General features: G+C 38.8%; 1 protein-coding gene and 1 pseudogene across 3 annotated transcripts in view; one reads left to right on the top strand and one right to left on the bottom strand.

Annotated features, from left to right (window-relative positions):
• Positions 1-4,170: 4,170 nt before the first annotated feature.
• WDR76 (WD repeat domain 76) overlaps positions 4,171-24,085 on the bottom strand; it is a gene marked incomplete at both ends in the record, with an annotated part of 55,825 nt that continues 35,910 nt past the window's right edge. For both annotated transcript variants that reach the window (XM_084241114.1, XM_084241115.1), the window contains 5 exons: positions 4,171-4,426; positions 10,246-10,299; positions 12,237-12,389; positions 13,247-13,461; positions 16,406-16,564. In XM_084241114.1, coding sequence (XP_084097240.1) covers positions 4,171-4,426; positions 10,246-10,299; positions 12,237-12,389; positions 13,247-13,461; positions 16,406-16,564 — 837 coding nt within the window. The remainder of the gene's footprint in view (positions 4,427-10,245; positions 10,300-12,236; positions 12,390-13,246; positions 13,462-16,405; positions 16,565-24,085) is intronic.
• On the top strand, positions 17,324-19,684 carry LOC311176082 (heterogeneous nuclear ribonucleoprotein A1-like 3; annotated as a pseudogene). The gene is made up of 3 exons: positions 17,324-17,332; positions 18,440-18,850; positions 19,227-19,684. The product of its transcript is annotated as a heterogeneous nuclear ribonucleoprotein A1-like 3 (transcript).

Raw genomic sequence — 24,085 nt, 5'->3', positions numbered from 1 at the left:
AATCTCCTTTGTTGGTGACCAATCTTTTTTGGTATCTGCCCATCATTAAAAATTGTTAACGTTTTTAACCTGGTTTTGCTGTGTTCTACTGTTGTCTTCCATTTTCTCTTAGTTAGATCTCGTTGTAGAAAAAGCAATGATTTACATAGCTTCATCTTTCAAAGGAAATAAATTCTTACTAAAGAATAGTGTACTGCATCTTTAAGCAGTAGAGGGTAAACTACCTGCAAATGTGAATTTTCTTAGTTTCATTTAAAAATACATAGTTGTTAACCTTTTGTGTGCCAAAAATTTTAAGTTACATTTTCCTTCAAAGCAATGTACCTTTTTCTACATATGCAGTATGTAGTTAGCATAAAATCATTGGTGCCATGAAAATTATTTTTGAACTTAAATAAATATTTAAATATCATAGAATAGACTCTTTTTTGCCTTACACCGTGTCTTACTTTTTCCTCAAAATTACTAATACATAGATAAAAGGATACCAGTGGGATTTATGACTGCCGTTTACTAGAATCATTTGAAATAATCATTTTGCTTATATCTATTATTATTGTCCCTTCCCACAAAATACCATTAGGAACTCAGAAGCTATAAAGGTGAAATAATTTTAGAAATGAATTGGGCCTAATTCTCCTGATGAGGAAAACCAAGAAGTTCTTACATCCCAAAATAGAACCTAGATGGCCCAGCTTCTAGTATTCTTCCCCAAGCCAGGAATAAGACAAACAGAAGACACTGCCTATGAAGGCAACAGAACGGCATAACCACTATAGTAATAAACCTCCTTATTTACAACATACATTCCTATAATGCTTGATCTTACCTGATTATGTAGCCATCACTGTGGTAATGTTCTTCTAAATTCTATGAGGACAAAAGGTGAAACCAATGACATGGTCCACCATGCTAGCTTATCTAACTGTTTTCAGTCTACCTGCCCCCCAATCCTCCATTTTGCTGGCACATCATTTTCCTAAAGTATCAGGTTATATCACTCATTTCCAAATATTGAGAGGTTCCAATTACCTATAAAATATCCAGTGCTCTGTCCCCAATGGAGTTCAATGGCTTATTTTTTAATTGCAGTACCATTGGTTTACATTGTTGTTGGCATGCTGGATGTATAGTATTTTCCCCCCTTCAGGTATAGTCACCATAGTGCACCCACCACAGAAAAACCCACAGTCCTCCACTGAGGGTGCTTTCTCTCCACCCTCAATGTTTTGTTTTTTGTTTGTTTGTTTTTTATAAACACTGGATATAATTGGCTTTCCACAGCCCTAGAGATTTACATCAGACGCACACCTTCAGATTACCACCTAAGGACGCACCTGTGCACACAACGTTTTAAGGTTCTAGCAGCCACTTCCTGTTTAGGGTTCCTCAACCATAGCCAGGCCCCTCTGCACCTGAGCACAACTTCTGCTTTTAGATCACAAACACGATTCCTTCAACCCCCTAAAACTTGCTGATAGAATAAATGATGCATTTAAAACATTTCCTCTCACACAACTATTTTAGGAAAAGATATCTTAAAACATTTTCCTCCTTATTCTGAGTAACTGTTCTAAATGTTACCTTTCTCACAAAATTCTACCTTTTCATCTGAAAATCCAAATGAATCAAAATACAGGTCTGTGCCATCTTGGAACTGAAACTCGCTACTGCCATCAATGCCATACCAAAAAGGAAAACACAAAAATACTCCAAAAGGTCTTAAGTCAGACATGACAGTCTAATAAGCAGGACACCTAAGTTTTTGGAATCTGAAATTATAAGGCGTGTTTGTCTTAGGTGTGACGTAGCAGGCACATGTGTTTGCTCCTCCCCATGTATACGTACCATGTCGTGGCTGCAAAGATTCAAATCTTGGTATCCACCACCCGAGTTCTTGGAGAACTGCCTTTGCAAAGTCTTCTCTTTGTGGAAAGTAAACACAAAGGCCAGAATAATAAAATAGGGCTTAATCAATTCCTGATTATCTGTGTTCTTTCCTCGTCTGGCCAAGTTGCTGTTCACCCAAAATGAGCATCATCTCCTTCCTCAAAGTCACATAAAAAAATGCCAAGCATCTCAAAGAAAGTAAGTGGAATTCAAAGTTTACACGTTTAAGAGAAATCAGAGGCCAATTTACAAAAAAAGGCTTATCCTAAAAGGAGAAAGCAAACATAATACACACATAATTACAGACACCACACAAGCCACACCATCACACCATTTTAAGCAACTCTCTGAGATAAATACCTTTCAAAACAGATTAGTTTTAGAATGTACTACGGGAGACCATTTTCCTTTATGTGCTTTTCTAGATTTTAAGAATTACTTCATTATAAAGCTTACCATCATGAGAAACAAGTTCCCACTCACTCCTCCTTTCCTGCATTGTCTCTACAAGATAGAACTCTTATTATGTGGGGCCTGATGAAAATAACAGTTTACAAAGCTGTAATGACAAAAGAAACCACAAAAGTGAGAAACATCAAAAATTTGATAACATTTATTGCAGAAACCAGACAATTACCATCAAGTTTTCAAAGCTTAAATGATGGTATTAATGTATGACTTGTATCTTTAAAAAAAAAAAAATTCACAGAACTGGCCACTCTTACCTGTGAAATTAAGTGGCATAGAAAACAGAAAGATAGCATAAAAACTTCATTTACCATCTCCAAGACAGTTTAAATACAACTCCATTTAGCTTTACTTTCTATTTCATAAATTAGTTTCCTGTATCATATTACCAAGAAAATAGAGAATTCCTAGACCTTATAAATATCTACAACCTATTAATAAACAGAAACTCCAAACACTTAGATTTCAATCAGCGAAGGAAATTACTGAGTCAAGAATTATTCAAGGAAATTATACATGTCACTTTATTTCTGTGATAAACAATTTTGAGAAGATAATATTTTAGAATTCAAATATAATTGCATCAAAGTTATTTGCAATAGTCTTTTAGTAGTACTTTGGCAATGAAGAACAATGACAAAAGCTTGATATAGTACTGTGTGACATTACCTTAGTCACGGATTTAGTAGCTCTCCTTCCAACAACAGAAAAATTCAAACTGTTGAAACTTCTGAAAATATTTTTATGGAGAAATGCCAAAAGTAGTGAGTATTGCATAATATTGCCTCAGAGTATGAATAAGAATAAAAATAATGACATAACAGATTACTGAATCTCTTGTGGAGAGTTCAAATACAAGGAGAGAGAGGGCTGTGTGGGGCCTTCTAAGGCAGTACTTTCACTTCTTTAAACTATGACCCGCAATACCACAGTAACAAACATTTCACACCAGAATATACATACACAACCTACATATATATGTGCATATGTCATTAAGATTCACAAAACAATACTTGCTTTTATGTTTTCTATTTCTTTACTTTTCATTTTTTAAAACACCAGTCATGGCCACTAAAAAATGACTTCATGTGATCAGCTACAGCCCAAAGCCTGGGAAATACTGATCTGAGGGCAATCTCATGCTAGGCTGCAGGGGTCAGATTGATCCAAACTACATCCCTAGGATCCCTGGGATTCCTTTGCTGTGCCATAGGAGGAAGCTATGAGTCTCTAAGGGGAAGGGAAAGTGTCGGCACAAAGACCCAGGTCCTGCATCAGTGAACCAAAGCGTCTCAGCAATTATTTAACACTTTCACAAAAGATTTAATTTAAAGGCAGAGGAGAAAAGGGGTTTCTTGGTTAAGAAAATGAAAGGTTTCAAAATCATGAAGTTAGATGACCTTTTAGTACCTCTGAGATCCTTCCCAGTGTGTGACTCTAGAAAAAATACTCCAAACTATAAAATAAACCATGAATCTATTTATCACTATAAAATCAAAAAATACCATTAGATCATACAATCTTTTAATACTGCTAATTCCAAGCTTTATAAATTACAATGCCAGAATTTCTCAACATAGTGCCTAACTAAAAGTGCTAAAGGCATCATAGCCTCCCCTCAGATTCCCTCCCCATGTAGTAGAAACACTCTAAGGCTTTTTACCTTACTAAAGGTTGTTATTGATAAAGCAGTATTATATTTACTAAGCAGACTATATATTACCAAGTGAAAAGATTAAACCACATGAATCACTGGGTTCCTTAAGCACTGATTAAACAAATCAGTGTTGCCAAACCAAAAACTCAATATTCTTATTTCATAAAAACATGTACCTTCCCACTGGAATTACCTCCAGCCAAAATATACCGAGTTGGGTGCATAGCATTGATGGAACACACAGAAGCAAGGCATTCTTCACCAAAAAAAGAATGCACCAGCTTTCCTGTCTCATGGAAAACTTCTACCCGTCGTGGATGGGCCATGCTGCCAACTATGAAACAGTCTTCTTGTTTAGGATCCCACATGGCTTGGAATCTAGTCAGCCATTTCCCAGTAATGGTGTTGTGCCTAGTGAAAAGAACAATTTTTTTAAAGGATAGTGTCAAATAATTCAAGGGGCAGAGGATAAAGATGGAATTGCTCCTAAATGCTGGTTTTCTCTGCCAAGTTTCTTAAAATTAAGTTACTGAATTACCATCAACCTGATATGATCCTTCCTACAAGACTGAAAATAAGGACAGAGATGATGTCTTCTTTTTTAAATTTCCAGTGCCAAGTACAGTGATTTGTGTGTCTACTGAAACATCTGTTTTGTTCACTATTATCTAACTCCATAGGAAAATCCCCCTTTTTTCTCTGTAGCACATCCAAATAGAAAAGACCTAAAAATAAGAAGGAAATGGTTACATTTAAATGTCAAGATCAACAACTTGTCTACACCTCAAACCTCTAGAACATAAATAAAGCAAAAGGTAGCAGACGGAAACAAATACTAAAGATTAGAGCAGATAGAAATGAAATAAATAGAGTAAGAATTTTTTAAAGATAAAAATTGACAAGCACTTAGCTAGATTAAGGGAAAAAAGGGAAAATGCAAATGACTAAAATCAGAAATTAAAGAGTGGATATTATAACTGATGCCACAGAAATAAAAAGCATAAGAGAATCTATGAACAATTACATGACAACAAATAACCGATAAACTGGATTAATTCCCAGGAACATACAACCTACCAAGATTGCATCATGAAAAGGAAATTAATAGAAATCACAAATAGAAAACTAAGTAGATCTGTAATTTGTAAAGAAATTACAGCAGTAATCAAAAGCCTCCCAACAAAGAAAAGTCCGGGAGCAGATGGCTTTACTAGAGAATGTTATCAAATATGTAAAAAATTAACAGTAATATTCCTCAAATTCATGCAAAGAACTAAAGAGAGAACATTTCTAAACTCATTCTATAAGGCCAGCATTACCCCAGACAAGAACTCTAAAAGAAAACTATAGACTACTGTTCAATAAACGGTGCTGGGAAAACTGGACCACCACATGCAAACAAATGAAACTAGATTATTACCTCACACCATGCAAAAAAAAAACCAACTCATAATGGATAAAACAACTGGAACCATAAAATATATAGAAGAAAATATAGGCAAAACACTACATGACATACATCTCAGTAACATTTTTAAGACTCATCCCCCAAAGCAAAGAAAGTGAAGGAAAAGATAAACAGGTGGGGGCTGCTACCTCGAAAAGAATGAGGCTTAACTACTACCTCACCATGCACAAAACCAACTCAAAATGGATTAAAGAACTAGATATAGGAACTGAAGCCGGGCCTCCCCTGGTGGCTCAGTGGTTGAGCGCTGGGCTGTGAAGCTGCCCACAGCCTCTGCAGCGCGGGTTCAATCCCCGGTACATGGCACGCAGACCTCTCCTGCCACCCACTGCTCCCCTCAGCAGTGTATTTCGTCAGTCTGCCTGCTCTGCTCTCCCCTCTGGCTCTGGTAAATTCTCTTAACCTCCCGCGCTTCTGACTGTACCCAGTGCTTAAATAAATAAATAAATAAATAAATAAATAAATCTTTAAAAAAAAAAAAAAAAGAACTGAAGCCATAAAATATACAGAAGAAAATACAGGTAAAACAATATATGACACATACCTCAGTAACACCTTTAAAGACATATCACCCAAAGCAAAGATAGTGAAGGAAAGAATAAACAGCTGGGACTACATCAAATTAAAGAGCTTATGTACAGCAAAAGAGACACTGACCAAAACAAAGAGACACCCCTCTGATTGGGAGAAAATATTTGCACACAACACTAATGATAAGGAACTGATCACAAAAATTGACAAAGAGCTGAGGAGTCACCAAAAACAAAGTAAATAACCCAGTCAAAAAATGGGCAGAAGGGCTAAAAAGAAACTTCTTCAAAGAGGAAATGCAAATGGCCCACAGGCATATGAAAAAATGTTCAACACTGCTTGTAATCAGGGAAATGCAAATCAAAAACACAATGAGATACCATCTTACACCAGTGAGAATGGCACATATTAAAAAAAATAGCAACAGGGGCCTCCCTGGCGGCACAAGGTGTTGAGCACAGCACTGCTGATCTGTCCGCAGCCTCTGCAGCACAAGTTTGATCCCCAGGCGGCCAGGGAGCTACCCACATGGTGCAGCAGACCTCTCCTGTCTCACCTGCTGCTCCCTTCAGCAGTGTATTTCAGGCACTCTGCCTGTTCTGTTCCCCACTTTGTCACTTCTGAAATCCTCTTGCCCCTCCATACACACCTCTGGCCTGTACCCCAGTTCTTGTATGCATAAATAAATAAATCTTTAAAAACAAAGTAGCAACAACAAATGCTGGCAAGGATGTAGAGAAAAAGAAACTCTCCTACACTGCTGGTGGGAGTGCAAATTGGTACAATTACTATGGAAAGCTGTGTGGAGGTTCCTTAATATGTATTTAGAAGAAAACACAAGGGGATAGTTTCAGGATAATGAACTTGGCAATGATTTCTTGGGTTTGACACCAATAGCACAGGTAACAAAAGCAAAAGCAGATAAATAAGACTACATCAAACTTTAAAACTGTGCTTCACTTGACTACTACCTAACACCATGCACAAAAACCAACTCAAAATGGATTAAAGAACTAGACATAAGACCTGAAACCATAAAATACATAGAAGGAAATATAGGCTAAACACTAGATGATATGCACATCAAAGACATATCACCCAAAGCAGTGCTAGTGAAGGCAAAGATAAACAGCTGGGACTACATCAAATTAAAGAGCTTCTGCACAGCAAAAGAGACAATAACCAAAACAAAGAGACACCCCTCTGATTGGGAGAAAATATTTGCACACAACACTAATGATAAGGAACTGATGACAAAAATCCACAAAGAGCTGAGGAGACTCAACAAAAACAAAGTAAATAACCCAGTCAAAAAATGGGCAAAAGGGCTAAAAAGAAACTTCTCTGAAGAGGAAATGCAAATGGCCAACAGGCATATGAAAAAATGTTCAACATCACTTGTAATCAGGGAAATGCAAATCAAAACTACCATGAGATACCATCTTACACCAGTGAGAATGGCACATATTAAAAAAACTAGCAATAACAAATGTTGGCGAGGTTGTGAAGAAAAAGGAACTCCTCTGCACTGTTGGTGGGAGTGCAAACTGGTCCAACCACTATGGAGAGCTGTGTGGAGATTTCTTGACCTACTAAACATAGAGCTTCCATATGATCCAGCAATTCCACTCCTAGGTATTTACCCAAAGGACACAGAAACATCAATTCCAAAGAGCACCTGCACCCCTATGTTCATAGCAGCACTATTTACAATAGCTAAGCTTTGGAAACAACCCAAATGCCCAAAAACAGATGACTGGATCAAGAAGATGTGGTCCATATACACCATGGAATATTACTCAGCATTCAAAAAAGATAAACACACGCCATTTGCAGCAACATGGATGGAGCTGGAAGGGATCATGCTCAGTGAAATACGAAAGAAAAAGAAAAATACCAGATGGTCTCACTCATAGCAGGAATCTAGAAAACTTAAATAAGGAACCAGGAAAAAGAATAACTATAAGAAAGAAAATATCAAAATCAACAAACAACTATGAACCAGAGACACTCTGTAGGGAGTGGAGAGCGGGGAAAGGCGGGCTTGGGGTCAAAATAAGGGGGATGTAATTGTAAGGGGAATATAAAAATAAAATTTAAATAATAAAAAAATAATAAATAAAACTGCTTCAAAGGAATCGGCAGAATAAAAAAGTCTACAGAATGGGAGAAAAAACTTACAAATCATATAGTTGGATTGCACTGACTCATGTTAACATGCAGAATATATAAGAAATTAATACAAAACAACAACAAAACTGACCTGGGCAAAGAATAGATATTTCTCCAAAGATGACATACATAAGGCCAACAGGCATACAACAAATGTTCAACATCATTAACTATCAGAAAAATGCAAATCAAAACCACAATGAGATATCATCCCACACCCATTAAGATCACCACTATTAAAAGAACAGAAAACAAGCATTGATGATTATGCAGAGAAATTACACTGGTGCACTGCTGGTGAGAATGTAAAATGAACCACTAAGGAAATCTCTCTGAAAATTCAAAACAGAATTACCACATGATCCCTTAATATCTCCACTTTAGATATATAGAAGAATTCAAAGCAGGATCTTTGAGATAAGCACACGCCCAGGTTCACTGCAGCATTATTCACAATAGCCAAGAGGCAGACACAACCCAAATGACCACTGACAAATGAAAGGATAAAAAAAATGTGGTACATACTTACATTGTACTATTATGCAGCCTTTAAAACAGGAGATCCCGTCACATGATACAACATGAACACCAGCACAATGAACACCAAGGACATTCTACTAAGTGAAATAAGCCAGCAACAAAATAACAAATACCAAATGACTCCAGTCATCTAAGTTATTTAAGTAATCAAAAAGCAGAAAGATGATTGTCAAGGTCCGGAGGTGGGAGAAAAAGAATTAATGTTTTTTTTGTTTGTTTGTTTGTTTTTTTTTTATTTTTTTTAATTTTATAGAGGCATGTTTATTTATTTATGTATTTATTTATTTGCTTGTTTTGTTTATACATGCACTGGGTACAGTCAGAAGCGCGGGAGGGTGAGAGAATTCACCAGAGCCAGAGCAGGGAGCAGAGCAGGCAGAAGGACCGAAGTACACTGCTGAGGGGAGCAGCGGGCGGCAGGAGAGGTCTGCGCGCCATGTGGGACCCTCCTCCGGTGGCCGGGGAGCAGCCGGGGATCGAACCGGTGCCGCAGAGGCTGCGGGCAGGTTCGCAAACCAGCGCTCAACCGCTGCGCCACCGGGGAGGCCCAAAAGAATTAATGTTTAATGGACATAAAGCTTGAGTTTTACAAGAAGAATACATTCTAGACATCTATTGCACAACTGTGTGAATTTACCTAACACTGTTGGATTGTTAATATGGTGAATGTATTCTTATGTGTTTATAGTACAACTAAAAATAATATTTAAAATCTCAAAAATACATGTGCTTCTCTTTACAGTTCTCCAAACAAAAAAGCAAAGTACTGCCCTTTTAGTCTCTATACCTTAATACATCAATAACCCTTTATTAAAGAGAAGTACATCTCCCACTGCCACAAAACGACGCATCTTTCTTACTGACCCCAGAATCATCACTCTAGATAACTTTTTTAGAACACATTACAAACCAATAATGATGGTTTAATGATGTTTGCAAAAGGACATGAAGAGGAGAAAACTTGTGGAAAAGGAAATACAGCCTCTATACACTACAAAACTCATGAAGCAACAATCAAAATATATTGTACACCTTGCTCCCAACTTCATAGATACTGATAAAACAGGAAAATCCAGAGAAGGCAGTGAGAAAAGCTTGATATAAAGTACATTTAATAGTAGCAGATGCAAAAAGAAAATGGGGAAGTGAGGAAGTCCTCTAAGTTCGGGGCAGAGACACAGAGCTTCAGCTAGCCCCATTAGCAGTGACAAGAGACAGTCTTCCTTAATAAGATAACATGGGTAATTCAGGTTGGAATAAAGTCATTCACCTTAACCAAAAATAACTTCCCACTGCAGAGGGCAGCTACTAACTAAAGGAGATTGAACATCTCTGTAGATACCAAGAACTGAAAGAAAGAACACTCTGGAGAGGACAGGAACTAGCAACTTGGGACACTTAATGTAATACAAAAACCAGACCTATAAATCTCTTTTACAATCACATGTTTAATGTATGCAATCCAACAAATACCTCATAGTAACTTAGGCTCTACATTATTTGGCATATGAAAACTTACCTGATGGTGGTGAGGAGAGGAATATGAGAGGATATATAGCTGCTGTCAAAGATCCTGTAACACGATGATCAAGAAAAAATAAGTATTGTTTCTTGAAAATTTTCTGAAATAACAGTGTGTTTAACAGTGTTTCTTCCATTGGTTCACATGAAATATATTATATTTCAGTTAACAATTTGTTAACTTGTTTTTGTTCTTAATTCAGTCTCTTATAAAATATAATTTAAAATATATAGGATCTGGTTCTAACAAACCTCAGTTAACATATTTAACAACAGGGCCTCCCTGGTGGCGCAGCGGTTGAGCGCTGGGTTGCGAAGCTGCCCGCGGCCTCTGCGGCACCGGTTCGATCCCCGGCTGCTCCCCGGCCACCGGAGGAGGATCCCACATGGTGCGCAGACCTCTCCTGCCACCCGCTGCTCCCCTCAGCAGTGTACTTCAGTCCTTCTGCCTGCTCTGCTCCCCACTCTGGCTCTGGTGAATTCTCTCACCCTCCCGCGCTTCTGACTGTACCCAGTGCATGTATAAACAAAACAAACAAATAAAATAAATAAATAAAAAAATAAATAAAAACATGCCTCTATAAAAAAAAAAAAACTAAAAAAAAAAAAACATATTTAACAACAGTTACAAGGAATTTTATAAAATTCGGCTCTTCTTTAGCGTGGATAATTTAAATACTACTACCCCACACTTAAAATGTACATTCTAAAGTGTTTATATTCAGAATTACAGTATCATTGGTCATACATAAAGGATGTGGTCTGAAAATGTACAATTTAAAAGTGTATGCATCCATGCAAATGGCCAACAGGCATAAGAAAAAATGTTCAACATCACTTGTAATCAGGGAAACGCAAATCAAAACCACAATGAGATACCATCTTACGCCAGTGAGAATGGCACATAAAAAAACTAGCAACAACAAATGTTGGCGAGGATGTGGAGAAAAAGGAACTCTCGTACACTGCTGGTGGGAGTGCAAACTGGTGCAACCACTATGGAAAGCTGTGTGGAGGTTCCTCAATCTGCTAAAAATGGAGCTTCCATATGACCCAGTAATTCCACTCCTAGGTATTTACCCAAAGGACACAAAACATTAATTCAAAAGGACACCTGTACCCCTATGTTTATTGCAGCACTATTTACAATAGGTAAACTATGGAAACAACCCAAATGCCCAAAAATAGATGACTGGATCAAGAAAATGTGGTATAGATACACAATGGAATATTACTTAGCAATCAAAAAAGATAAACTCATGCCATTTGCAGCAACATGGATGGAGCTGGAAGGGATCATCCTCAATGAAATAAGCCAGAATGAAAAAGGAAAATACCGGTTGGTCTCACTTATAGGAGGAATATAGAGGATCCAAAAAAGGGCTCAGGGAAAAAAAAAGTAATTATAATAAAGTAAAAATCAAAACCAACAGGCAACTATAAACCAGAAACATTCTGCAGGGGGCGAGAAGGGAGTAGGATCAAAACAAGGGTGGGACAAGCACAAGGGACCATGGTGATAGTTCACGGGTGAATGGGTGGTGGGAATTTCACAGGGACTATAACCAAGATGAAAATGCATACATTGCACAAAAATGAAAAATGTAAAAAATATATAAAGTGAAATAGAAGTGTATGCATGCCTCAAGAGCAATTGCCCCATGAGACTGCTTGAGGGCGTGATAGTATGATTTCCAGGTGCTGTTGAGACTAGGACCAGCCAACAACCAAGGAGTTGTTGTAGGGCAGCTGGAGAAATACAGGGGAAAAAAGGCTAACCACATTACCACCATTTCCCCCTTCTCCTTGTGCTTAGCTATTCCAGTGCACTTTCTTAGCACTAGAGCTTATTCCCTCATTAAAGTACTAGAAAGTCAAACCACTAACAGCTAATGTAATAAGAGTAAACTCTACAGTGCAAGTGAGTTACTGACACCGTAGCAACAGACTCTTTAGATTCCTCAACATCTTTCTGACTTTTCAATTTACCTCAGCTTACAATCAGCACATGTGGTCACTACTCTGTTACCAGTAACAGGAGAAAAGTAGGCAGAAGCGATGCTCTTTGTATGTTCAGTCAAAGAAATCAAAGGCTTTCTTCCCCTCGGTTTCAAGCACCTTGTATCATAAATGTGAATATCCCTGTAATGGGAGGAGTAATTCTCAGTATTGCCATGTAGAACATGTAGTGAGGTCACAGAACAGCTCTGAACATAAAGTAGACACTCAAACACTCATTTCATTGAAGAACAATTAAAACAGAACCCTCCAATATTCTGCATTAATTTTACAAACACTGACATAAAAAGTAAAAATATTAGGAAAATGCCAAAATTAGAGCAGATATATGTAACCAGTGGGTACAAAGAGACAAAGATTCTAATTAGTTTTCCAGTCTCTCCATGAAAAAAGTTAACACAGACCACCGACAAGGTATAGGTCACATACAACTTTTTTTTTAATTTCAAGTTTTCTTCTCAAAAGACTAGTGGCAAATGCTTATGAGGCCAAAGAAAACAAAAACATGTTTTAATACTTTCACCATTCATTAAATGCAGAAGAATCTCTCATTTTAAAAAGAATCACACTTAAAAGAAACCAATTGGTGTGGAGAGAAAAATTATGTGACCTATGGGTATCACAAAAGTCAGAGTGTCTCTGAAAATGAAATTAAAACAAAGTCCTAACATGAAAAGGCCATATAAAATTTTATAAAGGTGCCTCCCTGGTGACCTAGGGGTTAAATCTCAGTGCTATCACCGCTGTGGCTAGAGTTCAATCCCTGGTTAGGGAGCTAACCCACATATGGCACAGCAGACCTCTCCTGTCTCACCCACTGCTCCCCTCAGCAGTGTATTTCAGTCAATCTGCCTGTTCTGTTACCCACTTTGTCTCTACTGAATCCTCTCACCCACTCCGTACCTCTGGCCTACACCCCCCAGTTCTTCTACGAAAAATAAAATTTTAAAAATATAAATGAAATTTTATAAAGAACATACCTCAATCCTGCAGCCATGAAATAATGTCTCTGTACTGGGTGAACATGAACAGTTCTTATTTTACTCATAGAAGAGTTAAATTTCTCATAAGAGGCTCCAGGTGTCCGTCTATCCACCAGTGACATACTTCCATCCCAGTGTCCTACTATTAAAGAGTAGGCATTTTCTGCCAAGAAGTCAAAGGAGGAAAAGCTACTTCTTTCATCTCTATATACCTAAAGACATAAGCAACAATCAATGTATATATATATATGACTCTTACAGAAAGCCAACACATACATATTTTTGGTAAGAGAAATATAAAGCACAACCCAAATAAGGTCATTTATCCTCCCATCATCCCCACAGGAAGCACAGGGCAAAATAATCACTCCCTTTTAACACAGGTGGAAAGTAAGACACTGATCAGCTGTCTCACCTATTACCAAATGGCCCATCCACCCAGGTGAGGGCCATCCACCTGTATCACAAATCTCAAATCAAAACTTCAGACCTACCCTATGAAACTTGGCAGGACATGGACTGAATGTAAATTCTACAATTGAAACACCTTAATATACCAAGTAACTTTGCCAACCAAGTAAGAGATAGATGGTTGAATGCAATGCCTGAGCTACTCTTGGTGGAAGTGTAAATAGGTACGAATTTTTGAAAGCTAATCAGGGTACATCTCTTAAAATATTTCATGGTTATACTCTTTGAATAATTTCACTAAATTCATTAATTTTACCAAATTCACTAAATAATTCATTAATTATTCAGAGTATAACCATGAAATATTTACATATGTACATATATATCACAACATCTGCTACAAGACTGCTTAAAATACTAATAAGAAGCAACCTAAATATCCACCAAGAGAGAACTAGTTAAATGAATGGTGGTATTTCAAAGTATTTCTACTTTGAAATAGCATGCTAAACACCTATATTTTGATGATAAGTCTGTATTACCATCAAAAATAGATTATTTAGTGAAAAAGCAAGTAGCTAAAAAAGTGTGTAAGCAGTTTGAATTTAACAGTGCAAAGGAGAAATCTATAAGCTTATATGTCTACTTTCTGGAAGTAAACCCAAGAAATAAAACATTACTTCCAGAGAATGGGAATGGGGGACAGCAGATTTACTTTGCATACTTTATTTATTATAAATATTTTATCATGAACATGTATTACTATAATTTTTTATTCACATATGATCTACAATTCTACCACTTTGGGTTCAGGGCTCACACATGTAATAAAAAATAAATAGTTCTATCAAGTAAGAGAGAATGACCACAATTCTTATTGAAACTTGAATTGCTAGTAAGTTTTAGGTTTAATTATTATAAACTGAGATTAACACACCAAAAGTATCCCAACCCTACACACCCAAGAAAGCTCAATATATACTAATGAAACTTGAAGTACTAAAATGGTTAAATGGAGGGGCTTTGGAGACAGAGACCCACATGCAAATCCTAGTTCTGGCCTGAATGTCCTTAAGCAAGTTAATAAATCTCTTCAGTTTTTTTCATTTGCTAAGAGGGAATAACATTACCTATTTCATATGATTTTATAAGGCTTAGTAACATATATAAAGCACACTCAGGTTGATGTATAACACAAGGTACTAACTAGTTCAATCAGTATTATCAAAAAAACTGCTGATTCATGAAAAAACATGGTTGAATCTTGAAAGCATTACACTAGATTAAACAAGTCACACAAAAATTCTCACACTGTATGATTTCATTTCATTCACAAACAAGGAAAATCATAAGGACAGTGAACACATCAGAGGTTCTCAGGGGTTGGGGGAAGGAGGCAGGTACTGAGGACAAATGAGCACGAAGTAATTTTTTGAAGTGATGGAAACTTCCTAATTCTTGATTGTGGGGTAATTATACAATTACATGCAAATTGTCAAAATGCATGTGTACAAAATTGTACACTTAAAAAGGTAAATTTTACTGTATATAACATACACTTACAACTCAATTCTAAAAATACAGATAATCCAAATAAAATATAGGCAAAGGACCTGAATGGACATTTCTATTATTTAAAAAAATGGCCAATAAGCACATCAAAAGATGTTCAGCATCATTAACCATTAGGGAAATGCAAGCTAAATCCACAATGAGACACTATTTAAACCCACTAGAATGGTTACTCTCTCTCTATGAAGAGAGAATAAGGCAAAGGACAAACAAACACTAACAAACACAAACTCCGGAATTTCATTACGACTAAACCCCCACTCCAAAAAATACTATAAGGAGTCCTAAAGCCAGAACCAACAGAGGTATGAATAAGAACAAAACAAGGGCCTCCCCTGGTGGCGCAGGTGGTTGAGAGCTGCGCTGTGAAGCTGCCCGCAGCCTCTGCAACACCGGATCGTTCCCCGGCTGCCGGCGAGGGTCCCACAAAAAAAAAAAAAAAAAAAAAAAATTCACATGTGCAAAGCCCAGGAATAATGAACAAGAATATAATATGCAATTTTTTTTCTTGAATGAAAAAAATATTGTCTTAAGTCTAAAAGCAAAAAAGTTGGGCCTCCGTGGTGGCGCAAGGGTTGGGATGCAACCTATGAAGCTATCCACAGCCACTGCAGCAAAAAGTTTGATTCCCGGCCAGCCAGGGAGCAACTCCTGACTTGCCCACTGCTCCCTTCAGCAGTGTACTTTGGTCAGTCTGCCTGTTCTGTTCCCCACTCTGTCGCTGGTGAATACTCTCATCCCCCATGCCTCTGGCCTGTACCCCAGCTCTTGTATGCACCCCAGCTCTTGTATGCATAAATAAATCTTTTTGGAAAAAAAAAAACAAAAAAGTTATTGAAAAGTTGTTTGCAAAAATTAAAAAAATAGGAGCAAACACTATGTACTAGACAATTCTAAGTATTTTATCTGCATTAATGCATTTAATCTTCATGACAACCCTATGAGGTAGACACTATCCCATTTTCACAACTAAGAAAGTGAGACACAAAGATGGTAAGTAACATATTAAGGTATCAAGTAGTATCAGACGGTCTGGGATTTGGACTTACGTAGGGAAGTTCCAAAGACCCTAGGCTATACCACCTACCTGATATAACAATTATGCTTCCAGCATTTCATAAAGAACCCAGGATTATCATCTGAGGTCAGCATATAAACACATTTAAGATTTACCTCTTCAAAAACTGCGCTGGAAAAATCCCCACAGCGTAACGTGCCATCATAGCTCAGTGACAGTAGGTGAGCCGGATTGGCAGGTGAGAAGTAAAGACAACTAACTGGCTGAGTATGGGGTTGAAAAACATAAACCCCATCTTCTTTAGGTTGCTGAGTCTGGAAAAGAGTGGGGGAGGAAAACATAATGAAAAGCAGTATTTTCTATACCATGGAATCATTAAATTATATCTGTACTATATTCAGTCTCTTAGTGTATAAATATACTCACCCTCCCATTCAGAAAGTCAAAACTAAAAACTACACAGGGCCTCCGAGGTAGTACAGGGGTTAAAGTCTCAGTGCTATCAAGCAATGGCCAGCCACTGCAGCATGAGCTTGATCCCAGGCCAGGGAGCTGACCCACTTGGCTCAATAGATCTCCCCTGTCTTACCCGCTCCTCCCGTCAATGGTTTATTTCAGTATATCCGCCTGTTATGCTCCCCACTGTCTCTGGTGAATCCTCTCACTGCCCACACCTCTGGCCTACACCCTAGTTCTTCTGTGCATAAGTAAAATAAATCTTAAAAAAAAATAAACGGCCTCCCTGGTGGCACAAGGGGTTAAGATGCAGCACTATGAAGCAATCCACAGCCACTGCAGCACAAGTTTGATTCCCAGCCAGAGAGGTGATCCACTTGGCGCAGCAGACCTCTCCTGACTCACCTGCTGCTCCCCTCAGCAGTGTATTTCAGTAGATCCACCTGTTCTGTTCTCCACTCTTTCTCTGGTGAATCCTCTCACCCCCGCCCCATACCTCTGACCTATACCCCAGTTCTTATATGCATAAATCTTTAATAAAAAAAAAAAGTTGGGCCTCCCAGGGGGCACAAGGGGTTAAGCCTCAGTACTATGAAGCAATCCACAGCCACTGCAGCATGAGTTTGGTCCCAGGCAGAGAGCTACAGAGAGCTGACACAAATGGCTCAGCAGACCTCTCCTATCTCACGAGCACCTGTCTCGCCCACTGCTCCCCTCAGCAGTGTTTTTCAGTAGATCTGCCTGTTCTGCTCCCCACCATCTCTGGTGAATCCTCTCACCCCCCCACACCTCTGGCCCATACCCCAGTTCTTGTATGCATAAATAAAAGCTTTGGGCCTCCCTAGTGGTGCAAGGGGTTAAGCACCGCACTATGAAACACACCTCAGACTCTGCAGCGTGAGCTTGATCCCGGCCCGGCAGGGAGCAACCCACATGGTGCAGCAGACCTCTCCTGTCTTGCCCACTGCTCCCCTCAGCAGTGTATTTCAGTCAGTCTGCTTGTTCTGTTCCCTGCTCTGTCTCTGGTGAGTCCTCTCACCCCCCATGTCTCCGACCTCCCCGGTGGCGCAGCAGGTTGAGTGCCACGCTGTGAAGCTGTCCACAGCCTCTGCAGTGCGGGTTCAATTCCCGGCCAGCCAGGGAGAAATCCACTTGGCAAGGCAGACCTCTCCTGCCTCGCCCGCTGCTCCCCTCAACAGTGTCTTTGGTCCATCTGCCTATTCTGCTCCCCGCTCTGTCTCTGGTGAATCCTCTCACCCTCCTGTGCCTGATTGTACCCCAGTTCTGTATAATCTTTTTTTTTTCTAAATTTTTTTAATTATTTATTTATTTATTTATTCATTCAAGTACTGGGTACAGTCAGAAGCGCGGGAGGGTGAGAGAATTCACCGGAGCCAGAGCGGGGAGCAGAGCAAGCAGAAGGACCAAAGTACACTGCTGAGGGGAGCAGCGGGCGGCAGGAGAGGTCTGCGCGCCATGTGGGACCCTCCTCCGGTGGCCGGGGAGCAGCCGGGGATCGAACCGGCGCTGCAGAGGCTGCGGGCAGCTTCGCAACCCAGCGCTCAACCGCTGCGCCACCGGGGAGGCCCTGCATAAATAATCTTTTAAAAAAACATTTTTTGTTAGCCTTTCTGCTCATGGATACCACTGTGTATGCATTTGCACTCTCTCTCCTTTCACTGCCATCATATTCAAGTTAAGAATGTCCCCAGGAGCTAGAATAGCTGTGAAAGCTCTTCATGGGACATTTAAGCTTTGAAACAACTGATGAAGTCTGAGAAGCTATTTTGAACAATGTGGAATGAGAGAACCAAACAAGTGATCCAGAGGCTTTGGGTTTGTCACTTATGCCACTGTTGAGAAAGTGGATGCTGCCATGAATGCAAGAACATACAAAGTGGATGGAAGAATCGTGCAACAAAAGAAGGCTGTGTCAAGAAGAGTCTCTGAAAGACTCAGTGCCCACTTAACTATGAAAATGACTTGCTGGTGGCATAAAAGAAGACACTGAAGAACATCATCTAAGAGATTATTTTGAGCAGTATGGAAAAACTGAAGTGATTGAAATCATGACTGATTGTGGCAGTGGCAAGAGAGGCTCTGCTTTTGAGACCTTTGATGACCATGATTTGGTAGACAAGACTGTCACTCAGAAATAACATAATGTGTCATTTGTGATGGAACTGGCGAGGATAATGCTGATAAAGTAAGTCAAAAGGAGAAAAACAAATATGGGATGGTCTCACTCATACGTGGAATACAGAGAAACAAAACAAAGTGTCAGTTAAAACCAAACCAATAAGCTCTGAACATCTGATTGCAAAACTAAGGCAACCAGAGGTGAAGGATGATGGGGTGAAAGTAGAAGGCCATGGAACATGGAGGAGGATTGTGGGGCACTGGTGGTAGGCAGGGTGTGAAAGTATACATTTGTTGAGGTTTGAACCTATAACCCCTGGAGCAAATACAAAGATGTAAACCCATTTTATCTCAATAAGCAGCTTGGGGGCGGGGGAGGAGAAATACCATATAGTGAACCATCACAACTGTGAAGTAAGGAAAGCCCTATCTAAGCAAGAAATGTCCAATACTTCATACAAAAAAGTCACAGTGTATCTATAAACTCTGGCAATGATGGTGAAAGTGGTTTTGTTAGGAATGACAACTTGGTTATGGTGGAAACTTCAGTGGTAGAAGTGGCTACTACCACATGGTGGCAGCCATGTGGTAGTAGATATTGTGGCAGTGGGAATGGCTATAATGAATTTGGTAATGACAGAAGAAATTTTGTAGGTGGTGGACTTTACAATGATTTTGGCAATTACAACAATCAATTATTCAAATTTGGGGCCCATGAAGGAGGAAATTTAGAGCAGAAGCCCCTTAGGGGTAGAGGCCAATATTTCACCAAACCATGAAACCAAGGTGGCTATGGTGATTCCAGTAGCAGCAGTAGCTATGGCAGTGGCAGGTTTTAATTAATTACCAGGGAACAAAGCTAAGCAGGAGAGTAGAGCCAGAGAAATAACAGGGAAACTACAGGTTACAACAGATTTGTAAACTCAGCCCAGTACAGGGATGGCAGGGCCCAGCAGCTACAAAGACATGTTTTAGATAATACTTAAGTATATGGGCCAAAAAACAACAACAAAAAACTTCAGGGACTATTAGTTACAAGTATTTGTAATTAACTGTATAAGAGATTATTTTCGTTTCTGTTCTGTGGTAAGTGTAAAGCATTCCAATTAAATGTTTTAATGTAATTTTAATGTTTTAATGTATTAATTGCTAAGTACAACAGTTTGATCAAGTCACTGAATAGGTATCTTTTTAAAAAACATGCTTTAAACTTATAAATACATAATGAAAATGCACATATTTGAGTTTCCACATTGATGTTACTACTTCTAAGGATTTTTCTTTGCACAACTGGATTACCAATTCCTAAATCATCACTTTTCAGATTTGGGGAAGTTATACTCACATGCCACACATGTTATTTTTTTTTTAAGATTTGTTTATTTGTTTGTTTATTTATTTATTTATTTATTTATTTATTTATACAAGCACTGGGTACAGTCAGAAGCGCGGGAGGGTGAGAGAATTCACCAGAGCCAGAGCGGGGAGCAGAGCAGGCAGAAGGACAGAAGTACACTGCTGAGGGGAGCAGCGGGCGGCAGGAGAGGTCTGCGCGCCATGTGGGACCCTCCTCCGGTGGCCGGGGAGCAGCCAGGGATCGAACTGGTGCTGCAGAGGCTGCGGGAAGCTTCGTCGCAGCCCAGCGCTCAACCGCGTGCCACCGGGGAGGCCCTACCCACACATGTTATTAAGAATGAGAACTATCACCTCCAAATCTGTTCTGGCCAGCTCTGAAATACTTAAGAATTTTTGTTTTCCCCTTTTTTACTTCAAATTTTAAAATAAACTGAACTATTTTTTAAAGGAATAAATAAAATAGGAAGGAAAAAATTACAATTATATACATTTCTCCTACCTAGAATTAACCAGTGTTAACATCTTGACATTTATTTACAGTGGTTTTTTTAGGAAAAAAAAAAAAAAAAAACTTTAAAATCACTCCAATTCCCAAATTACCATTAAAATATTGTGATCAGGCCTCCCTGGTGGCGCAAGGGGTTAAGTACCACACTCTGAAGCAAATCCCCAGCCTCTGCAGCATAAGTTAGATCCCTGGTCCGCCAGGGAGCAATCCACTTGGCGAAGCAGATCTCTCCTGTCTTGCCCGCTGCTCCCCTCAGCAGTGTGTTTCCGTCATTCTGCCTGTTCTGATGCCCACTGTGTCTCTGGTGAATCCTCTCACCCCCCACACACCTCTGGCCAGTACCCCAGCTCTTGCATCCATAAATAAATCTTTAAAAATGTATATCGGTGATCATTACAGATATCTTTATATGTACCTATATATCCTATATATGTAAAATGACAAAACTTAGAAAAAATGATGCTAAACATGCCATTTTATAGTATTTACATCAGGATGAAGGAATTTTTGAACTTTAAGTATTTTTTTTTACAAAAGAAAATAGAAGATGCTATGTTCCAAAGAGATTATCTTCTAAATTAGTTGTAGGCACTATGCTTTTTATTTTTAAATCACAACTCAATTTTAGATGGTATCTACTGATTGACAATATTGCTCTCACCCCTCCTCTAGTCATCCTTTTCTCCATTGTCTTTATTTTCTCTATTTTGTTATTTTGTCCAGATTCATAATATTCATACAGCTCTATTATATTAATTTTTCATTTAAATGGATTCAATGCTCATCACCCATTCTTTTGTCAAGCTTCTCTATTTCTGAAATCTTAATTTTTACTCCTAATTAGTTGGGATGTGCTCAGTTTTTTCCTAGATGAACTCATGAATCTTGAATTTCTTGAATTTTTTCGTAAGATTACCTACTTGGTACTTTCACATTACAACAATCTTGGACTGGATAAGTATCTCAGGGCCACACCTCCTTCCCTCAGAAGGTTTTACACGTTACCTAACATATTGCTGCAGAAAACTGAGGCAAATTTGGCTTTTCCCTTAAATATGTTTCTTCCGCCTAAAAAATTCTTTAACATTTAAGGCCAAAATTTTCCTAGAACATACTGTACACATTCAATCTGTCAATTCAATTCTATCTTTATTTAAGAAAAATAGTCTTTGAATTTATTTTCTGTTTCATTTGTTGGACCATCTTTTTAACTATCTTTCCTTTTTCATTGCCTTGTTTCTTAAGTCTTTTTTCATGTTTGAGATTATGTTGCACTGGCCTAATTTATTAGTTTCTAATTTTTAGTTTCATTGATCTTTGTTTCCTTTAGTTCTGTCTGCTCTTTTTCGTATCATTCTATTGTTTGATCACCCTGTCTTTGAGTTTTATAATACCAAATTAACGTTATTAACTTGCTTAACAGCAGCATTTGTCCAAAAGAATATTCTGAGATGACAAAAACTTTATAAAAATACATACACATTCATACACTGTCCAATACGGTATCCACTAGCCATATATAGTCACTAAGAACTTCAAACATACCTAGTTGTCACTAAAGAACGAATTTTAATTTTACATTTAATTAAAATGTAAATATTGGTATGTAAACAGTAACTACTATACTGAAAATTAGACCTGTACTGAAGAGTGGACTTTGATACGCTGAAGTAAAGAATTTACTTCCATTCCTAATGCCAGTTTATTTTTTCCTCAGAAAATGGCAGGCCTTGGGGCTCCCTGGTGGTGCAGGGCTTAAAGTCACAGTACTATCAAGCTATCATCAGCAAACCTCCCCTTCAATTCCCCCCCTCTCCCCGCCAGGAGCTAACCCACATGGTGCAGCAGACCTCTCCTGCCTCACCCACTGCTCCCCGCAGCAGTGTATCTCAGTAGATCTACCTGTTCTGCTCCCCACTCTGTCTCTGGTGAGTCCTCTCACCCCCACCATATCTCCGGCCTACACCCTAGGTCTCGTATGCATAAATAGAATCTTTTTTAAAAAAGAAAAAGAAAATGGCAGGCCTTTCTGTAATAAAGAAGCAAGCTGGGGACAGGAGGAGTCAGGCAGACAGCTGGTTTCAGTTTAAACAATATGTTCTATTTATTAGTGTTCTTAGACTCTGAGATTTTGTTCATTATCTTATTCCAGAATTCACACCACCTACTTAGCAGGTATGCATGCTTGGGTATTATACCACTACCATATACCAAGAAAATTTCCTTGCAGAGATTTTTTCCTTATTTCCTCTGTTTTTTTCCCAGCACACGAATACCCATTCAGTGTGCTTTATTCTAGTTTTGAGGATATAGGCAGAAATTCTCAGGGAGTGGTTAATTTACCAGTGTGAATTTGGGAGGTAGAGCATGCTGTCCTCTACCAACTTCTGCTACAGAATTTGTTTCTGTCCTTAGTGGCTAGTTATTTAAGTACACAGCATTAAGTTATATTTATCTTCCTTACTGATACTGGTGAATTTTTTGTTGTTGACTTTATCATCTTTTGCTCATACTAGGGAAAATTCCAATCCCCAATTTTAAACTGAATATACCAGGTTGAGAGTTTCTAATTACTTTAAACCAAAATGGGTCCAAGGGCAGTTTGTTTTGAGCCTAGAAAAGGCAATGTGTGCACACTGATTTGGAAGAGAAAAACTGGATGCACAAGCACCAGGTAAGATTATGATGTTGGGCCTCCCCGGTGGCGCAGCGGTTGAGTGCTGGGTTGCGAAGCTGCCCACGGCCTCTGCGGCGCCAGTTCGATGCCCAGCTGCTCCCCGGCCACCGGAGGAGGGTCCCACATGGTGCGCAGACCTCTCCTGCCGCCCGCTGCTCCCCTCAGCAGTGTACTTCTGTCCTTCTGCCTGCTCTGCTCCTCACTGTGGCTCTGGTGAATTCTCTCACCCTCCCGCGCTTCTGACTGTACCCAGTGCATGTATAAACAAAAAACAAACAAATAAATAAATAAAACATGCCTCTAGAAAATTAAAAAAAAAAAAAAAGATTATGATGTTAATCCTAAAAAAGAGATGGGCGCTAGCCCAATATGGTGGTTATAAAGAGGGAAAGAAAAAGGCAAAACCACTTAAGGACTTTACTAGACATAGGAAATTAAGACCCAGCTTAAACTCTTTTGTGGCTTCCTGTTGCTTTTAGAATAAAAACCAAAATTCCTAACAAAACTGATAAAGATCTACATCTGGTGTCTGTCCACCTCTACAGATTCCTCCTAGTCCACTCATCCATTCCTTCCACTCATTACTTTGCTGTCTATGCTCCAATCACACAGATATTCTTTCAGGTCTTTGAATTATCAAGTAGGCATTCTTCCAATGTACTAAAAATGCTGCTCTCCTTGCCTCAAGTGCTCGTTCCC

The sequence above is a fragment of the Talpa europaea genome (genome assembly GCF_964194135.1).
Source record: "Talpa europaea genome assembly, chromosome: 8".
Classification (NCBI taxonomy): domain Eukaryota; kingdom Metazoa; phylum Chordata; class Mammalia; order Eulipotyphla; family Talpidae; genus Talpa; species Talpa europaea.
The sequence above is the reverse complement of the archived record's forward strand: the minus strand, read 5'-3'. Positions and strand labels throughout refer to the sequence as shown.